Here is a 17,283-nt window from a genome sequence, read left to right as displayed (position 1 = left end):
ATTTTCAATTATTTATTTTTTAAAAAAGTATATAATAAGCAATACGTTTCATTCAACTTCACAATTGTGTCCCACTTGTTGTTGATTCTTCACCATAAATTAAAATTTTTTATCTTTATGTTTGATGCCTGAACTGTGGGACAAGGTTGAAAAATTCAAGGAGGCCGAATACTTTCGCACTGGATGAATGAAATAGGATATAGTCCAGCAATCAAGTCGAATATTTTTTTCTTTAAAAATATATAAATTTATTTGTTCATAGATAAAACTTCATCATGTCTGGGAGACGTATAGAGCAGGAGGACGCGTTTCGGATATCACATCCTTATTCTGTCTCCAAGGCACTGTATATCAGCCTATTAGGTCAAGACAAATGTGTATATGGTCGGGGTAGCTGTCGTTTTTCAATAGGTAGCTTAAAATATAACTCTAATTAAAGTATCTCATTTATTGCAACGGAGTTGACATTTACAATATAAGAAGAAATGTGTAAAACGCATGTGAGAAATCTGTGACAGCTATTATATGATAAGCTATGAATGTTTCAACAAATTTCTTTTTTTCTAATGATGTATTTCAGGTTGAATGGTTTAAAAATGAAGAACCAATTGACTCCCTGCAGGACGAAAATATCGACACCAGGGCAGATCACAACCTTATCATACGACACGCACGTCTGTCAGATTCTGGAAATTACACATGTATGGCATCCAATATTGTGGCTAAAAGGCGGAGTGCATCAGCTACCGTGGTGGTGTATGGTCAGTATCTTCTTTATTTTATTTAATTGCAAATTGTTCTACCATTACATTAAATTTAGTAATAAAAAACATAACAAATATTTATTAAAATTTCAACACAATTGTATATCCAATTCATTTTTCCCTTAACCCTTCAGAGGGGAGCCACAAACCCATCTCCATAAATGTCTTCTAAATAGCGTGAATTAAAGACTCTCACCAGACAAGTAATGTTAGGGAAGGGAAAGATTTGATATGTTGTATTTCTACTCAAAATTCTTTTGTCCTCAGTGAGATAAGATGCTGCCAGAGGTAGTAGAGGTAGCAGGACATCGCCTTTGAAGAAAATGGCCTGAACCATTCTGCAACGACTAGAGATCTCACAGCAGGGGCCTGATCGCTGGTAGATGTCACACATAACAAGATCGCTAACAGGATCGCTACTGCATCACAGAAACCGTGACTCAGCTGTGATCTCGCTAGCGATCTCGTTATGTGTGACGGTACCTTTACTCTTCTCTGTTGAAATTGAACATACAGACAATTATTGCAATTACACATGTTCTGTCACACATATATTACTTCTTTTGTGTGTATTGTAACAATACAAAATACAGACAAAAAAAAGTCAAATTGGACACAATTTCACACACAACTACAAAAATGGGCTAGACAAAAATGTTGGCACCCTCAACTTAATATTTGGTTGCACATCCTTTGGAATAAAGAACTGCAATCAATTGCCTCCAATAACCATCAACCATCTTCTTACATCTCTCAACTGCAATTTACGACCACTCTTCTTTTGCAAACTTCTCAAGGTCTCTCATAATTGAAGGCGCCTACTCCCTAAAAAAATTTTAAGATCTCTCCACAAGTGTTCAATGGGATTTAGATTCAGACTCATTGCTGCCACTTCAGAACTCTCCTGCTCTTTGTTTCCATCCATTTCTTGGGGCTTTGTGAAGTATTTTTGGGGTAATTGTCCTGCTGGAAGACCCATAACCTAGAATGTAAACCTAGCTTAGGCTGCTTTCACACTACGTTTTTTTAGCATGCGTCATGAACTTTTTTTGCTGTAAAAGTGGATCCTGTTTTTGCAAAGAAAAATGCATGCAAACGTATGTGTTATTTTGCAGGATCCTGTCACTTGAAGTTTATGGGCGGGCATTGGAGCCATGTGATCGGGAGTGAGGGGAACTGAACGTGATAGACTGGGAGCCAGCGTCTGGAAGCTGCGGATGCTGGTAACCAAGGTAAACATCGGGTATCTAAGGGAAGTGCTTTGCTTGAATACTCGATATTTACCTTTGTTACGAGCCCGCAGATGCTAGGAGCCGGCTCCCTGCACACATAACCAAGGTAAACATTGGGTAACTAAGAAGCGCTTTGCTTGGTTACCCGATATTTACCTTGGTTACGAGCGTCCGCCGCTCTCCATCGGGGGAGAGAGAGAGGAGAGAGAGAGAGAGAGAGGGAGGGAGGGGGAGAGAGAGACTGATCACGCCAGGCTGGTTTCTGGGCATGCTCAGTAAAGCAAGCAGGATCCTGTTTATCAGCATACCACCGTTCACATGTGTTTGCATGCAGTATAGTCAGGATCCAGCGATTTGCAGTATTTGGACGCAGCTCAAAAACGCTAAAAGTAGCGTTTTTGAAAAAAGTTAAAAAACTGCAAGTCGCTGGATCCTCAATATAACGCACGCAAACACATGTGAATGCATGTTGACGTGAGTCCATTGCAAATGCATTGAAATGAAAATGCATTTGCACTGGATCCGTTTTTGCGTTAAAAAAACATTAATGACACATGTTACAAAAACGTAGTGTGAAAGCAGCCTTTCTGACACTGGGGGACTGGGCACTACATTGCGAACCAGAATCCTTTGGTAGTCTTCAGATTTCATGATGTACACAGTCAAGGCAACCAGTGAGAGACAACAAAACAATTCCAAAACATCTTTGAACCGCAACCATATTTGACTGTAGCTACTGTGTTCTTTTCTTTGTAGGCCTCATTTTGTTTTTAATAAACAATATAAAAATGTGCTTTACCACAAAGCTCTACCAAAGCCTCAGCTGTCCACAAACACTTTCCCAAAAGGATTTTGGCTTACAAATGTATATTTTGGGCAAACTACAGTCTAGCTTTTTTATGTTTCTGCGTCAACAGTGAGGTCCTTCTGGGTCTCCATAGCGTTTAATTTCATTCAAATGATGTATAGTTCACGCTGACTGATGAATTCTGAGCCTGCAGGACAGCTGGAATTTTTGGGGAAATTGATCAGGGCTGTTTATCCACCATCCGAACAATCCTGCATTGCAATGTTTCATCATTTTTTATCTCTGTCCACATCCAGGGATATTAGCTACAGTGTCATGGGTTAAAAACGTCTTGGTTATGTCACGTATCATGGAAAAAAAAACATCAAGGTCTCTAGAGTTGGACTTGTAACTTTGAAATTGTTGGAATTTTTTAACAATTTTAATTTTCAAGTCGTCAGACAGTGCTTTTCTCCTCTGTTTTGTTTTTGATGCTTAGTATTGCACATACAGACACACAATGCAAAGGTTAAGTCAACGTCTCCCATTTTATCTGATTTCAGGTATGATTTATCAGGTGTGATTTATTGCCACACGTGAGTTTGAAATAGCATCACATGGTTGAAATAAAGTTGTTTACCCACAATTTTGGAAATGTGACAACAATTTTGTCTGACCCATTACCGGTGTTTTGTGTGAAATACTTTCCAATTTACTTATTTTTCTCAGGTTTTTTTGTGCTTTTCTAATGAACAAAAAATAAATGAACATGTGTAATTGCAATAATTTCGGGGATGTGCATGGAGTAAAGCCTAAATTATTCATGTATTCATGGCACATCTCTGCTTATCTGATCAACAGATATGTGCAGCTAACAGTCGGAGCTGTGTATATTATTATATAGCACTGGGGGAGTCTGAGTTGTGTATAATATTATATGGGGCTAGGGGAGTCTGAGCTGTTTATATTATTATATGATGCTGTAGAGTCTGAGCTGTGCATATTATATGGGGCTGGGGGAGGCCTGAGCTGTGTATATTATTATAAGGTGCTGCGGAGTCTTAGCTGTGTATAATATTATAAGGCGCTAGGGTGGTCTGAGCTGAGTATATTATTAAGGGGTGGGGAGTCTGAGCTGTGTATATTATTATAAAGGGCCGGGGGGTATGAGTTCTGTATGTTGTTATATACATATATACCAGGAGGAGGAAATATATGCTAGGAAGAGGACAAAAAAAACAGGATGGGGACATACATACCATTATGGGCCCAGAAGGGGGACATATATACCAGGAGGATATTACACATATATATATATATATATATATATATATATATATATATATATATAACAGGCAGCTTGTGGTGGGGTAGTATACAGAGGGGCACTGTGTAGGGGGGATATTATACAAAGGAGCAGTGTGTGTAGAAGGGATATTATACAGAGGGGCAGTGTGTATGGGTATATTATACACAGAGGCATTGTGTAGGGGTATATTATACAGAGGGGCAGTGTGTGTATGGGATATTATTTATGGGGCAGTGTGGGAGAAATATTATGGACAAATGCAGTGTAGAGGGTGTATGATGAAGAGGGGTGGTGTAGAGGTGTATTTTTAATTAATTTTCTGAGGGAAATACTTCATTTTCTGGAACAAATTCAAGGGTGTTAATACTTTTGACTGTGCATGTGTGTGTGTGTGTTAAGCTGAGCACACATGGCGAGTAAAACAGAGCGAGTGGAATGCGATAAAAAAATCGCATTCTGCTCGGACCAATTTTACTCTGTGGGGCTGTTCCCATGAGCAATTTTTTTCTGAGCCCTAATCGGATCAAGAAAACAATTGCAGCATGCTGCTGGTGGAATCCGATTCATTTTCACTCGTACCCATACAAATCTATGGGTGTGAGAGAAATATCGCATTGCACTCACATTATACCGTTGTAACGCAAGTGCAGTACGGGAATCACATCAGCTGACAGTGGAGAAGATGGGGAGATTAGTCATTCCCTATCATCTGCAGCACCCTCCCTTTCCTCTGCAGCTGTGCGATTGCATCATCGAAGCACAGTGGCATGACACTCACATAACACTCGGCTTACACTTTAGCAAAGCGGTAGCCGAGTGTTATCCAATCGACTCCCAATAAAGCCTGTATGTTCCAAGCCTAAATGTATGTACTCGTATGTATATACATATGTACACACACAGATTATTCCAAGAGTGGTGGTGATGTTGTGGAAGGTTTGAGGGGTTGAGGCGGAGCTGGGGTAAAGCCTGGGCGAAGTCTCAAGGGGGCCCGAAATTCCTAGTGGCGGCCCTGTTCACTCTGATCAGCAGAAGTGATCCCACAGTGAAGGCATGAGCATGAAGTTCCTTAGGGGGACTTGTAAAATAAATAAAAATTGTAAAATAAAAGTTTTTTAAAAACAAAAAAATCTAAGAGTTCAAATCACCCCTCTTTTGCCCAAAGGAAAATAAAACAATAAAAAAAACTAAACACATAGTTGATATTGTCTCATTCAGAAATGCCAGACCTATCAAAATACAATTTCAATTAATCTGATCGGGAAAGCATGTATTGGCAAAAAAAATCTAAAGGTCAGAATTACGTTTTTTTTAGATTGCCATAATAGTGCATTAAAATGCAATAACAGGCGATCAAACCATCGCATCTACGTAAAAATTGTATAATTATAAACGTCAGCTCAAGATGCAAAAAATAAGCCATCAGTACGCCACAGATCTTGAAAAATGAGAATGTTACAGGTCTTGGAAAATGGCGCAAAAAGCGCAATTCTTTGTTTTGACAAAATTCAGAATTTTTCTTCATCATTTAGATAAAAGTAAAACTAGACGTGTGTTATCTATTAACTCATACTGTCATATTTCCACGTCAGTTTTACTATGTAGTGAACACTGTTTTTTTCACCACACTTGGAGTTCTTTCCCATTTTCCAGTACATTATGGGGCAGAATGAATGGTGTTGTTAAAAACTACAACTCGTCCTGCAGAAAACAAGCCCCATATGGCTATATTGACAAAAAATAAAAAGTTCTTGCTCTTGGAAAAGGTGAGGAAAAAACAAAAAGGAAAAAACGAAAAATCGCCTGTGAGTAAAGGGGATAAAGGGAGTGTTTCAGCAGGGTTTTGCTATGTAATCTAAATACAGAATGCTATATGGGTTAATACAGTGATTTCAGCTATGAGTCTCTTTTCACACTGTGTACAGTTGTTCACCTGCAATGTCTGATTTAGCTTCAAAAGATTATCATTGCCAGACTCTGTCAGCCATTATTTGGCGAGGTCACATGACAACGATTCTCGTAGTTGCTTGTATTATTTATGTGTGTGAAGGGGAGTACGCCGAAAAGCAATGACCACAGCGGTAGTAGTGATAACACTTAAGGGTGCTTTACACGAGACGAGCTATCGTGCAATGCATCGTCTGGGTCACAGTTTTCGTGACGCACATCCGGCATCGTTCACGACGTCGTCTCGTGTAACACCTCTGAGCGATTCAGTATCGCTCACATATCGTGAGTCGTGTACTGGTCACTCAGTTTCAAAATATTGTTTATTTAAAATGGCGCCGGTTGTTCATCGTACCCGGGGCAGCACACATCGCTCTGTGTGACACCACGGGAATGGTGAACTCAGCGTACCTGCGTCCTGCGGCACCCGCCGGCTATGCGGAAGGAAGGAGGTGGGCGGGATGTTTACGTCCCGCTCATCTCCGCCCCTCCACTTCTATTAGCCGGCCGCTGTGTGATGTCGCTGTGACGCCGAACGTCCCTCCCACTTCAGGAAGTGGACGTTCGTCGCCCACAGCGAGGTCGTCCGGAAGGTAAGTGCGTGTGACGGGGGTTAAACGAGTTTGTGCACCACGGGCAGCGATTTGCCCGTGACGCAAAAACGACGGGGGCGGGTATGATCGCTCGTGCTATCGCACGATAGATCGACTCATGTAAAGCAGGCATTACAGTGTGGTCCAGGGGGAAGCGACAGTGAGGTCCAACCCCTCAGTCACATATATAAACACTGAGACTAAAGCCCAGATAGCCGAGCCTGATGGAGAGAAAAATAAGTCCTACTTTCTGTGTCAAGGGCAAGCCTGTTTTCTAGCCCTCAGTTAGTCGCAGACTCTGGGGGGATCTGAAGCCATATCATCTCCTAGCGTGAACAAAAGGTGGATGGACACGGATGTGGTCAAACTTATTGAAAGGAAATGTGAAGTCTCAATTCTAGAAGGCCTAAATGATTTGTGGAGAAGTTTTATGGACTTCAAGGAACACCATATGAAGGTGGAGCGTGGAAAGTTAGAGTTGACCTTCCTGATATATATTCTTTCAAGACATCGTCTTATAGGCTTTAATGACAAATTATTTCACCCCAACATTGATGAACACATGTACTGTTGTCATCAATTAAAACTGGACAGGGCTGTACGATCTTATCAAGATAATTGAGTCCTTTTTGTTCCAGCTGCTGGCCTACCCCAATCCAATAGATCCACTTAATGGAGATTTTGCAGTAATGTATCTTATTGACCAGTGGATTACAAACAGAAAATTATAGAAAACAATCCAGAAATATGCAACAGATGTGGTGCTTAAAGAACTAGAAGAGCGCACTGAAGATACAAGTGCATCTCAATAAATTAGAATATCATCAAAAAGTTAATTTATTTCAGTAATTCAATATGATCTAATTCAAGTGTTAATTTCTGTTAATGTTGAGGATTATGGCTAACTGCCAATGAAAACCCAAAAGTCATTATCTCAGAAAATTAGAATATTTTATATAAGACCAACTGAAAAAATGATTTTTAACTCTGAAATGTTGATGCCTACTGAAAAATATGTGCGGTAAATACCCTCAATACTTGGTCAGGGCTCCTTTGCATGAATTACTGCATCAATGCAGCGTGGCATGGAGGCGATCAGCCTGTGGCACTGCTGAGGTGTTATGAAAGCCCAGGTTGCTTTGAGAGCAGCCTTTAGCTCATCTGCATTGTTGGGTCTGGTGTCTTTTGCCTTCCGCCTGCTAATACCCCATAGATTCTCTATAGGGTTTAGGTCAGGCGAGTTTGCTGGCCAATCAAGGACAGTGATGCTGTGGTTATTAAACCAGGTATTGGTACTTTTGGCAGTGTGGACAGGTGCCACGTCCTGCTGGAAAATGAAATTTCCATCTCCAAAAAGCTTGTCAGCAGAGGGAAGCATGAAGTGCTCTAAAATTTCTTGGTAGACGGCTGCGGTGACTTTGGTCTGGATAAAACACAGTCGATCTACACCAGCAGATGACATGGCTCCCCAAACCATCACTGATTATGGAAACTTCACACTAGACCTCAAGCAGCTTGTATTGTGGCCTCTCCATTCTTCCTCCAACAACACCACCTTGGACCACTGAGCAAAAGTCCAGTTCTTTTTCTCCTTGGCCCAGGTAAGATGCTTTTGGCATCTATTGGTGAGTGGCTTGACATAAGAAATGCGACAATTGTAGCCCCTGTTCTGGATACATCTGTGTATCGTGGCTCTTGAAGGACTGACTCCATCAGCAGTCCACTCCTTTTGAATCTCCCCCAAATTTTTGAATGGCCTTATCTTAACAATCCTATCAAGGCTGCGGCTATCCTGATTGCTTGTGCACCTTTTTCTACCACACTTTTCCTTCCACTCAACTTGCCATTATTATGCTTGGCTTGGATATAGCACTCTGTGAGCAGCCAGCTTCTTTAGTAATGACCTTTAGTGGCTTACCCTCCTTGTGGAATGTGTCAATGACTGCCTTCTGGATATCTGTCAAGTCAGCAGTCCTTCCCATAATTGTGTAGCCTATTGAACCAGACTAAGGGGCCATTTTAAACGCTTATGAAGCCTTTGTAGGGGTTTTGTGGTAATTATTCTAATTTTCTGACATAATGATTTTTGGGTTTTCATTGGCTGTAAGCCATAATCATCAACATTAACACAAATAAACATGTGAAATAGATCACTCTGTGTGTAATGACTATATATAATATATGCATTTCCTTTTTGTATTGAATTACTGAAATAAATTAAGTTTTTGAAGATATTCTAAATTATTGAGATGCACTTATAGCTCATAAGTCAGCAAAAGGTCAGCTAGTCTGACATGCCCTTTTCTTTGATTAGCATCTCACTTTTTATACATTTTGTAGTTACAGAACCTGGTATGGGCAGGGGCAGACTTTTTAAAGTGTGCTGCATTGCTAAATCTAAAAACTGTGATTGTGGAAGAACCGCAGTATCTAAGTGATACATTATTTGATTCAGGGTCTCTTTGCCTTCATCATGCTGCTCTCAGATGAGGTAGCAAAAACCTGCTGACAGAATTTCTTTAAGGACTGAGCCACTTTGTACATTAATAACCAAGTCTTATTTTTATGACTAGTGTCAATTTATGTGGTAACAACCAAAATTATTCCAGTACTTCTGAGAATCTTTTTTCATGACACATTGTACTTTATGTTTGTGGTAAATTTAGGTAAATATGATTTGCATTTATTTTTGAAAATATCTTAAATGTTACAAAAATGTTAATATTTTTATTTTTATGCTCATAAAACAATCATACCGCACAAAAATAGTTAAAGCAGTACTCCAGTGTATTTTTTTATTGCACCTCTGGATTGGTGGTTTAAATCTTAGTCCCCTGACTCCTGTTTGATGCTTACTTTTGGTGGCTTCACCTTCTATTGCCAGTGCTTCGGTTGGTCTTGGCGATTTGTGACCTGTCAGTGCACTCCAGTGATAATTCTTCAAAGTTTCTCTAGGAGAGCCTCATTGTAGCCTCGTTCTGGCTCTCGTAGAAATGCATTGAGCTCTTGTGCCATAACTTCTGACTTCTGGCCAGTCAGAAGTTACTGTCACAATATGGCGCCATAAGATTGGAGTGGTGCCTGTTAAAGGAGAAACCACCTGAAGGTGAGTATATGACAGGGGGCTAGGAGCTTACATTTTAAGCGCCACTACTCCAACACTGAAAAAAGAAACCCACTGGAGTGGCCCTTTAAATATTAACCACAAGTTTATTTTACATTAGCATTGGTCTTAAAATGATTTTTTTTGTTCAAATAGTAGAAGGGTTAAAAGTTTATCACACACCAATTTTAGTAAGAATTAGAGAATTCAACTGTTAATAGACCGAAAACTGATTACTCTAAAAACAATTTTTTTTTATAAACATTAAAATTATAAGTTCAAGCTATATTTCATTGTATGTAGCTATATCGGTCAGTGAACACACATCCAGTCATGCAGAGCTAGATATATTCTAAGGGGATATCAGACTAGGGAGATTAAGGATAGCCCAGTGAGGTTCTTTTTGATAGAAATTGTAATATCAACAAAGATGTTAAATAATGGCCTGGTCATAGATCCCTAGTCCTTCACCTTCCTGGCCGCGGAGGTAAACACCATAATGTTTCGGGCGCCCCCGCTCCTCGTCGGCTATCCCTAGTAGGCCCTAGAACTGCCTGTGTGTCAATAATTGACCTAAAGCCCAGAAAGTGTGGTTAGTGCTGAAGTCAGGATTATTCAATCACACTAGGTGCATAGTCAATATGCTAATTAGTATTAAATATATTAGTTGGTCATAGGGGAAATCCCCATACAGAGTAGTTGTAAAAAATGCTCCCCTCAGATGCACTCTAATGGGTGAGAGGGAGTACACAGGTAGCTGTCAAAAATCCGTTACCCAGTGCAGATGACCAACTGCATTAAAGTGGACCTGTAAGAATTAAACCCCAGTAGGGTAAACTTATCTTGCTGGAGAACAACCTCACAGAAGATTCCCGACGCGTTTCCCCCACTTTGTTCGGGGTTCATCAGGGGATGTTACCATCTCATGACAATGCACATAATCCACGTCACCTTTAAGTTTTCAGTGTCCTGCCAAAAGATCCCTCAAAGAACTGTAAATGGTAGTTGGATGGTCCTCCTGTCAATGCAGAATGGACCTCAGCACCTCACCCTGTCAGTATCGGGCTGAATAGGATCCGCCAATATATATTTAATACTAATTAGCATATTGACTATGCACCTAGTGTGATTGAATAACGTCACTGGGCTATCCTTAATCTCCCTAGTCTGATATCCCCTTAGAATATATCTAGCTCTGCACGACTGGATGTGTGTTCACTGACCGATATAGCTACATACAATGAAATATAGCTTGAACTTATAATTTTAATGTTTATAAATAAAAATTGTTTTTAGAGTAATCAGTTTTCGGTCTATTAAAAGTTTATCAGCAATTTTTTTTTCAATTACATTTTTCAAAACCAATGTTTTTAGAGACTATTTCACCTTTGAAGTGACTTTGAGGGGCTTATATGTCATAAAACTGGCAAACAAAATCCCATTTTAAAATCTGCACCCCTCAAACTATTCAAAATCCCATTCAGAAAGTTGATTAACCCTTTAATGCTTCACTGAAATTAATTCAAACTGAAAAAAAAGAAATGAAAAATTTAATTTATTTTTACTAAAATGTTGTTTTAGCTCCACATCTTTCATTTTTACTAGGGTAAAGACACCACTGACACCACAGTTTGCTGTGCAATTTCTCTTAAAGGGAACCTGTCAGGTGCAATTTGCACCCAGAACCACGAGTAGTTCTGGGTGTATATTGCTTATCCCTGCCTAACTGTCCCTGTATCACTAGCATAGATAAAGAGATCTTTAGAAGAAGTATTTCTAAAGATCCCTTATGATATGCTAATGAGCGCAGGGACTAGTCTCAAGAGCGTAACGCTCTTGAGACATGTTAACATGCTAATAAATGCACTACATCAGAGGATGGTCGCATTCACCTCTCTGCTGCCATCGCGTCCAACGGTGGATTTTGGCTCAGTGCACATGATCCCGGACTTTCAGTCATGAAGTAGGCACACTTCAAACTTGTGTAGTCTGCATTACGAAAATCCAGGATCATGCACACGGAGCCAAAGTCCAGCAATGGCAGCAGAGAGGTGAGTGCAACCATCCTGATGCTGCGCATTCATTAACATGTTAGCATGTCAACAGGGGCGTACTTACATGCTAAGGAGGTGCGACAAGCCAAGGGAAGTAACGCCCTTGAGACTAGTTGCTCGCCTCATTAGCCTACCAAATGGGATCTTTAGAAATACTTTTTCTAAAAATCTCCTTATCTATGCTACTAGATACAGGGGCAGTTATGCAGGGATTAGCAATATGCACCCAGAACTGCTCGTGGCTCTGGGTGCATATTGCACCTGACAGGCTCCCTTTAAGTACACCAATACCCTGTATGTGGTTAAAAAGTACAGTTAGGTCACATGCCACGGCTCAGATGGGAACTAGCCATGTATGATTTTTGGAGCGTAGATCTGGCTGGAATAGATTGCATGCGGCATGTTGTATTTGCAGAGCCCTGAGGTGCCAAAACAGCAAAAGCCTCACATGTGACCCCAATGTGGAAATAAAAAAGGAATTAATAAACGAGTGTGATAACCATCTTGACACTACAGGGTCTTCACAGAATTTTATAATATTGGGTTGTGAAAATTAAATTACCTTTTTCACAAAAATGTTGCTTTAACCTCAAATTTCAAATTTTTACAAGGGTAGCGAGAGACATTGGACAATAGATTGGTGGGTTCTTTTTCTGAGTACAATGATACCTCATACTGTGCAAGATTTGAACCACCTCTTTGGGCACATGGCAGAGTATGACAGAGAAGGAGCACCATTTGACTTTTTGGAATGTGTACGCTATGTTGCAAGACCATAGTGCCTCGTGATTGTGTCATGGAGGTGCTGATGGTGGTGGGGAATGGAGTGATGCCATTTAAATTATGCTGTCAGATTTTGACAGCACGATCTATTGTGAATGTCGTCTGTGTGGGTGCTGTTTTGGAGCTCCCTCTGGTGGCCAGGATTTTTTTAGTAAAGGTGAGTCTGAGTCTGTGACTCAGACAGGTGTCAGCGTTAATTGGGAATTAATGAAGTCCTTTTGCAGACAAGCCTGGTGTATATAGGAGAGCACTTTTTGCCTTGCTGGCGCCGGTGAATTTTCTTTAGTCTCTGAACCTGGCCCTGGCTTGGAGTTCTGTCCTTCCCTGTTTTCCTGTGCAAGACCTCTGCAGATAAGTTTGCAACCTTTTGCTTTGCTTCCTTGTTTACACCTTAGGGTGTTTGTTTTTCTTTTATTTTGTTTTTAATCTGTTTTCTTGCAGATGATTTGCTTTTCTAGTTTGGTGAGCATGGGGGTTCCCCCTTGCTTGCTCTTCTCCAAGAAAAGGGAGATTCTCCCTGTCAAATTATTTGCACTTCCGTATTTTTTGTGTTCTTTTTGGTATTTTGTCTCTCCCATTATTTATAATAGTACCTGATATAGTGGGAGTGAGGTTGTTTGACCTTCAGGGCCATTTTTACTATCAGTCAGGAGATTGGTATGTTTCTGCGGGGTTTTTGTACTGACCGCAATCAGTTTCCTTTTCTTTCCTTTGTATTTAGGTAGTTGGGCCTCGCCTTTGCTGAATATTTTTTTGCTATCTGTGTATCGTATTTTCCTACATCACCGTAATCTCAATGTGTCGGGGGCTGGCTATTCCTTTGGGGACTTCTCTGAGGCAAGGTAGATTTCCTCATTTCTATCTGTGATGTGTAGCTAGTTTCTCTGGCTGTGACTTGGCATCTAGGTGTTTAGGAACGCTCCATGGCTACTTTTAGTATGGTCGGATAGTTAGGGGATTGCGGTCAGCTAAGGTTACAACTACTCTTGTTTTTCTTCCGATGGGAGTTTTTTGTAATCTTCCATGGTTACCGGATCATAACAGCGATTTAAGTGGTAATCTCTGAACCACCCGCGCCTGTTAGCTATACATGCTTGCTGATCAGATCAGCAGACATGTGCGGGCATTAGAAAAAGAAATAGAGAGCTATTACTTTTTTATTTTTCCATTGACGGTGATGAATGGGACCTATTTTTTGTGGAACAACATGACTTTTTCAGGGATACCATTCCTTTTCACGTATTTCTTTTTGATCCCATTTTATTCTACTTTTTGTTCTGCAGTATAATGCAAAAACCTAGATTTTGCCACATATTTTATTAGTATTTTCTTTTATAGTGTTTACTGTAGGAATAAATAGTGTGACAATTTTATAGCGCAGGTTATCCAAAATGCATCAGTAGCAAATATGTATATTTTGTTTTGTTTATTTTTGCTTTTACATAAATATGTGTATTTTTTGTTCTTTATTTTGTGTGTGTGTGTGTGTGTGTGCGTGTGTGTTTGGAGAGGGTTATAATTTCTGCAATTTGTTTAAATGTTATCTTTACTTTTTTACTTACGGTAGTCCCTCCAGAGGATTTTTACTTTTATTAGTCTTGTTCCTAGTCTGATGCATTGCAGTACACATGTTTTTTCATGCATTAGACCTGCCAGATAATACAAGCAGAACCCCTGTTAGACCCTGACTATGGCTGACCTCCTGTTTGCCAGTTATGGTGGCCCGTTTGACCTTTGGATACCATGATAATTACCTTCTCCCCTTGATTGCACAGCAGGCGGTGACGATGGGGTAAGACAGAGAGCACCTTCCGTCTCACAACCTTCTAAATGACACGGTCAGATTGATTAACCAATCATAGCTTATAGACTTCTGCCACTGTTTTCTCTTGGCATGTTTTAAGTTATATTTTTCAATTCCCAATGCTTAAAAAATGCTTTCATATAGTGTTCTGCTGCAAGGCATAGAGATTTTTACCATTCAGTTGAACCTCCATCCTAGATATCTATATATATATAAAACACATTATAAAATCATGTACATAGATAAACAATTAATTGAGCATTATCTTTTTGGACTGTAGTGAAAAAATTAAATTTCTGTGTGTTACGGTCCAAGCATGGAGTATACGTGGGTCTCATGACCCAAACTAAACAGCTGCGTACTACATCTATGAGGCTGTCAAGTTTGGGTCTGGAGACCAGTAGTCAATTTCTGCATCTTGGTCCAAGCTCAGACCATGACACATGGACGTGTGTATTAGCCATTAGTATGGAAATTCTTGGTCAAATTCAAACTTAAGAACCCAGAACCACTGGGCAACAGTAATAACCATTAAGAGTCATCATAAATAGAGATGAGTGAACCTGAGGTTCATTGTTCAGAGTTTGGGTTTGGAAATCGACTTCCAAGAAAACAAAGCTCGGATTCAAAGTTTGAGTGAGTTTTGAGCACAAACCACTCAAGCGAACAGTGCTGTGCTTTGGTATGAGTGATGCTCAGCCTGGTGAGAGCCGCTTGCAGTGTTTTAACGGCTCACACCGGGGGTAAAATCAACGAGATCAGATGTAATGTGCACACACAAAAAAACTTGAAATACCTCGCCAACCTCCCCTGGAAGTGTTCTGCTTATGGCTGGTGTGGATGGAGCCACGAAATTCACATTATTGACTTCCATTGAGGTTTGTATCAAGTTGAGGTCAAAAACCAAAATTTTTTAAGGTTCAAATGTACCTGGTGAACTGAACGTCCAAAGGTTCCCTCATCTCTAATCATGATAGACAGCAAATGTCTTAATGACATGTTAGATGATTCTTATAAAGTTTTCCTTTTCCAGTTATCCTGAGCTTTTCTTTTTTTATCCTTAGTTCATGTGTGAACAGTCTTAACATTTAAAGAGGCTTTTATAAGTCTCACCACATCCACAGTCCAGTTCTGCTGTTTTATTCATTATAAAAACCTGAGAACCACCATGGCTGGGAATGTCATCCATTTATTTATCTTCTCATGTATAAAAACTTGATGGCTTATCCATATTTAATAAGGACTGCCTTTGGATCACAAGCCTTTATTCTTTCAACTGGGCACATGAATCACCATCTTTATCTATTTCTGTACACGTCTAAGTTGCATTCTACCTAAAAAGTCTTACTTCTTATTGCACTCCTTGACGTCCACCATGAACTCTACCTATATGTCCGGTAACAGATATTTTCCAACCTGCCTCCGGATGATTTTGAGAATGAGATCTTATGCCTTCGCTGTATAACTTCTAAAATCTGAATCCTACAACCAGCTTAGAGAGAAAAGGTCATCCACATTGATGAAATCTTACCAAGCATGACCTAAAAAAGAAAGATACTTATCTCTGGTGAAGCTTTCATCTCTTTAAAGATTTCATTCAGGATGTAAGCCATAAGCCTGCTTCATCCCCTAGCATATGGCTAACGGGATGTGCTATCTAAAGTAGTATTATTTTACACAGGCCAAAGAACCGTAAGCCAACTTTTCTGGCTATTCAATGTATTTGAGTGACTCAGTGATATAAATTATTGTACCTTCTTCTACTGACCTAGATATATGGTGAATATGGCTTACATTAAAAAAAAATGTATATGTACTCTAATTCCTTTCACTCTATGCCTGCAGAAAAGCATGGTCAAACTACTGGCATCTCACATAACAAAGTAAATCTGTTTGGTAATATGTAAAAAAAAAACTGTCATGATTTTCATGCTGTGTAGCTCGCCATCATTCTTTTTCGGTAGACACTTAATGTTCATCAGAACAAAACCAAACTTTTGTCCACCTGTTTCTCATCGGAGATTGCTTATCCAGGACCGTGCAGGGAAAAGGAAGGTAGCAGAACTCATAGCATAATTTAGAAGTGAATTCCAGCAAACAAGTCCACGGAAAAATTTCTATATTTAAAATTTCTTATTTATTTATAATCCATGTTAAAAAATCCATGTTATATTATATTATATATATTATATAGTTGAAAATATAACATGGATTTTTTAACATGGATTATAAATAAATAAATAAGAAATTTTAAATATAGAAATTTTTCCGTGGACTTGTTTGCTGGAATTCACTTCTAACTTAATGTTCATCAGTATTCAGTACTATATGTTCTGGAACTTCCTTGTTTTCACGTTCCTTCATGTCTAGCAATCCTCCTGGTATTTGTCTAACTTGAAAGCCTGCTTTGTTATACCTGTAGTTTGACAGATTGGAGATCAGATGTAGAAACAGAAATACCCAACCTCACTTTTTGGTATATGTCTCAGCGTCCCTGCTGCTAAACTAGCAAAGTTGAGTCAACAGTATCCAATACACCACTCCATTACTTGTGCTGCTTGGTTCAGCTCTCCACCAGCTTCAACTTTATAGAGAATCCAAAAAATTCCAAGACACCGAGAAGCTCCTCTCCTTTATTTGTCCCAGCATACAAAAGGAAAAGGTGCAAAAAACAACATTTCGGCCAACAAAGGGCCTTTTTCAAGCCATAAAAATTATATACACATATTACAAAGCCTAGTGTTCTTGTATGGAGGTTTGATTGCAGACCACTCCCTTCCTTCCTCCCACAGGGTTGGTCCCAGACCCCTCCCTTCCTTCCTCCCACAGGGTTGATCTCAGACCACTCCTTTCCTTCCTCCCACAGGGTTAGTCTCAGACCACTCCCTTCCTTCCTCCCACAGGGTT

At 39.8% G+C, this 17,283-nt stretch overlaps 1 protein-coding gene and 1 pseudogene across 3 annotated transcripts in view; both read left to right on the top strand.

The window, feature by feature from the left end:
• UNC5D (unc-5 netrin receptor D) overlaps window positions 1–17,283 on the top strand; it is a 952,147-nt gene that overhangs the window by 554,845 nt on the left and 380,019 nt on the right. For all 3 annotated transcript variants that reach the window (XM_075346117.1, XM_075346118.1, XM_075346116.1), the window contains exon 5: window positions 581–761. In XM_075346117.1, the coding sequence (XP_075202232.1) occupies window positions 581–761 (181 nt within the window). The remainder of the gene's footprint in view (window positions 1–580; window positions 762–17,283) is intronic.
• Window positions 5,017–7,444, top strand: LOC142301165 (ubiquitin-conjugating enzyme E2 H pseudogene; annotated as a pseudogene).

Source organism: Anomaloglossus baeobatrachus, chromosome 4 (assembly GCF_048569485.1).
Source record: "Anomaloglossus baeobatrachus isolate aAnoBae1 chromosome 4, aAnoBae1.hap1, whole genome shotgun sequence".
Classification (NCBI taxonomy): Eukaryota; Metazoa; Chordata; class Amphibia; order Anura; family Aromobatidae; genus Anomaloglossus; species Anomaloglossus baeobatrachus.
Note: the sequence above shows the minus strand (reverse complement) of the source record. Positions and strands in the feature narration are given on the sequence as shown.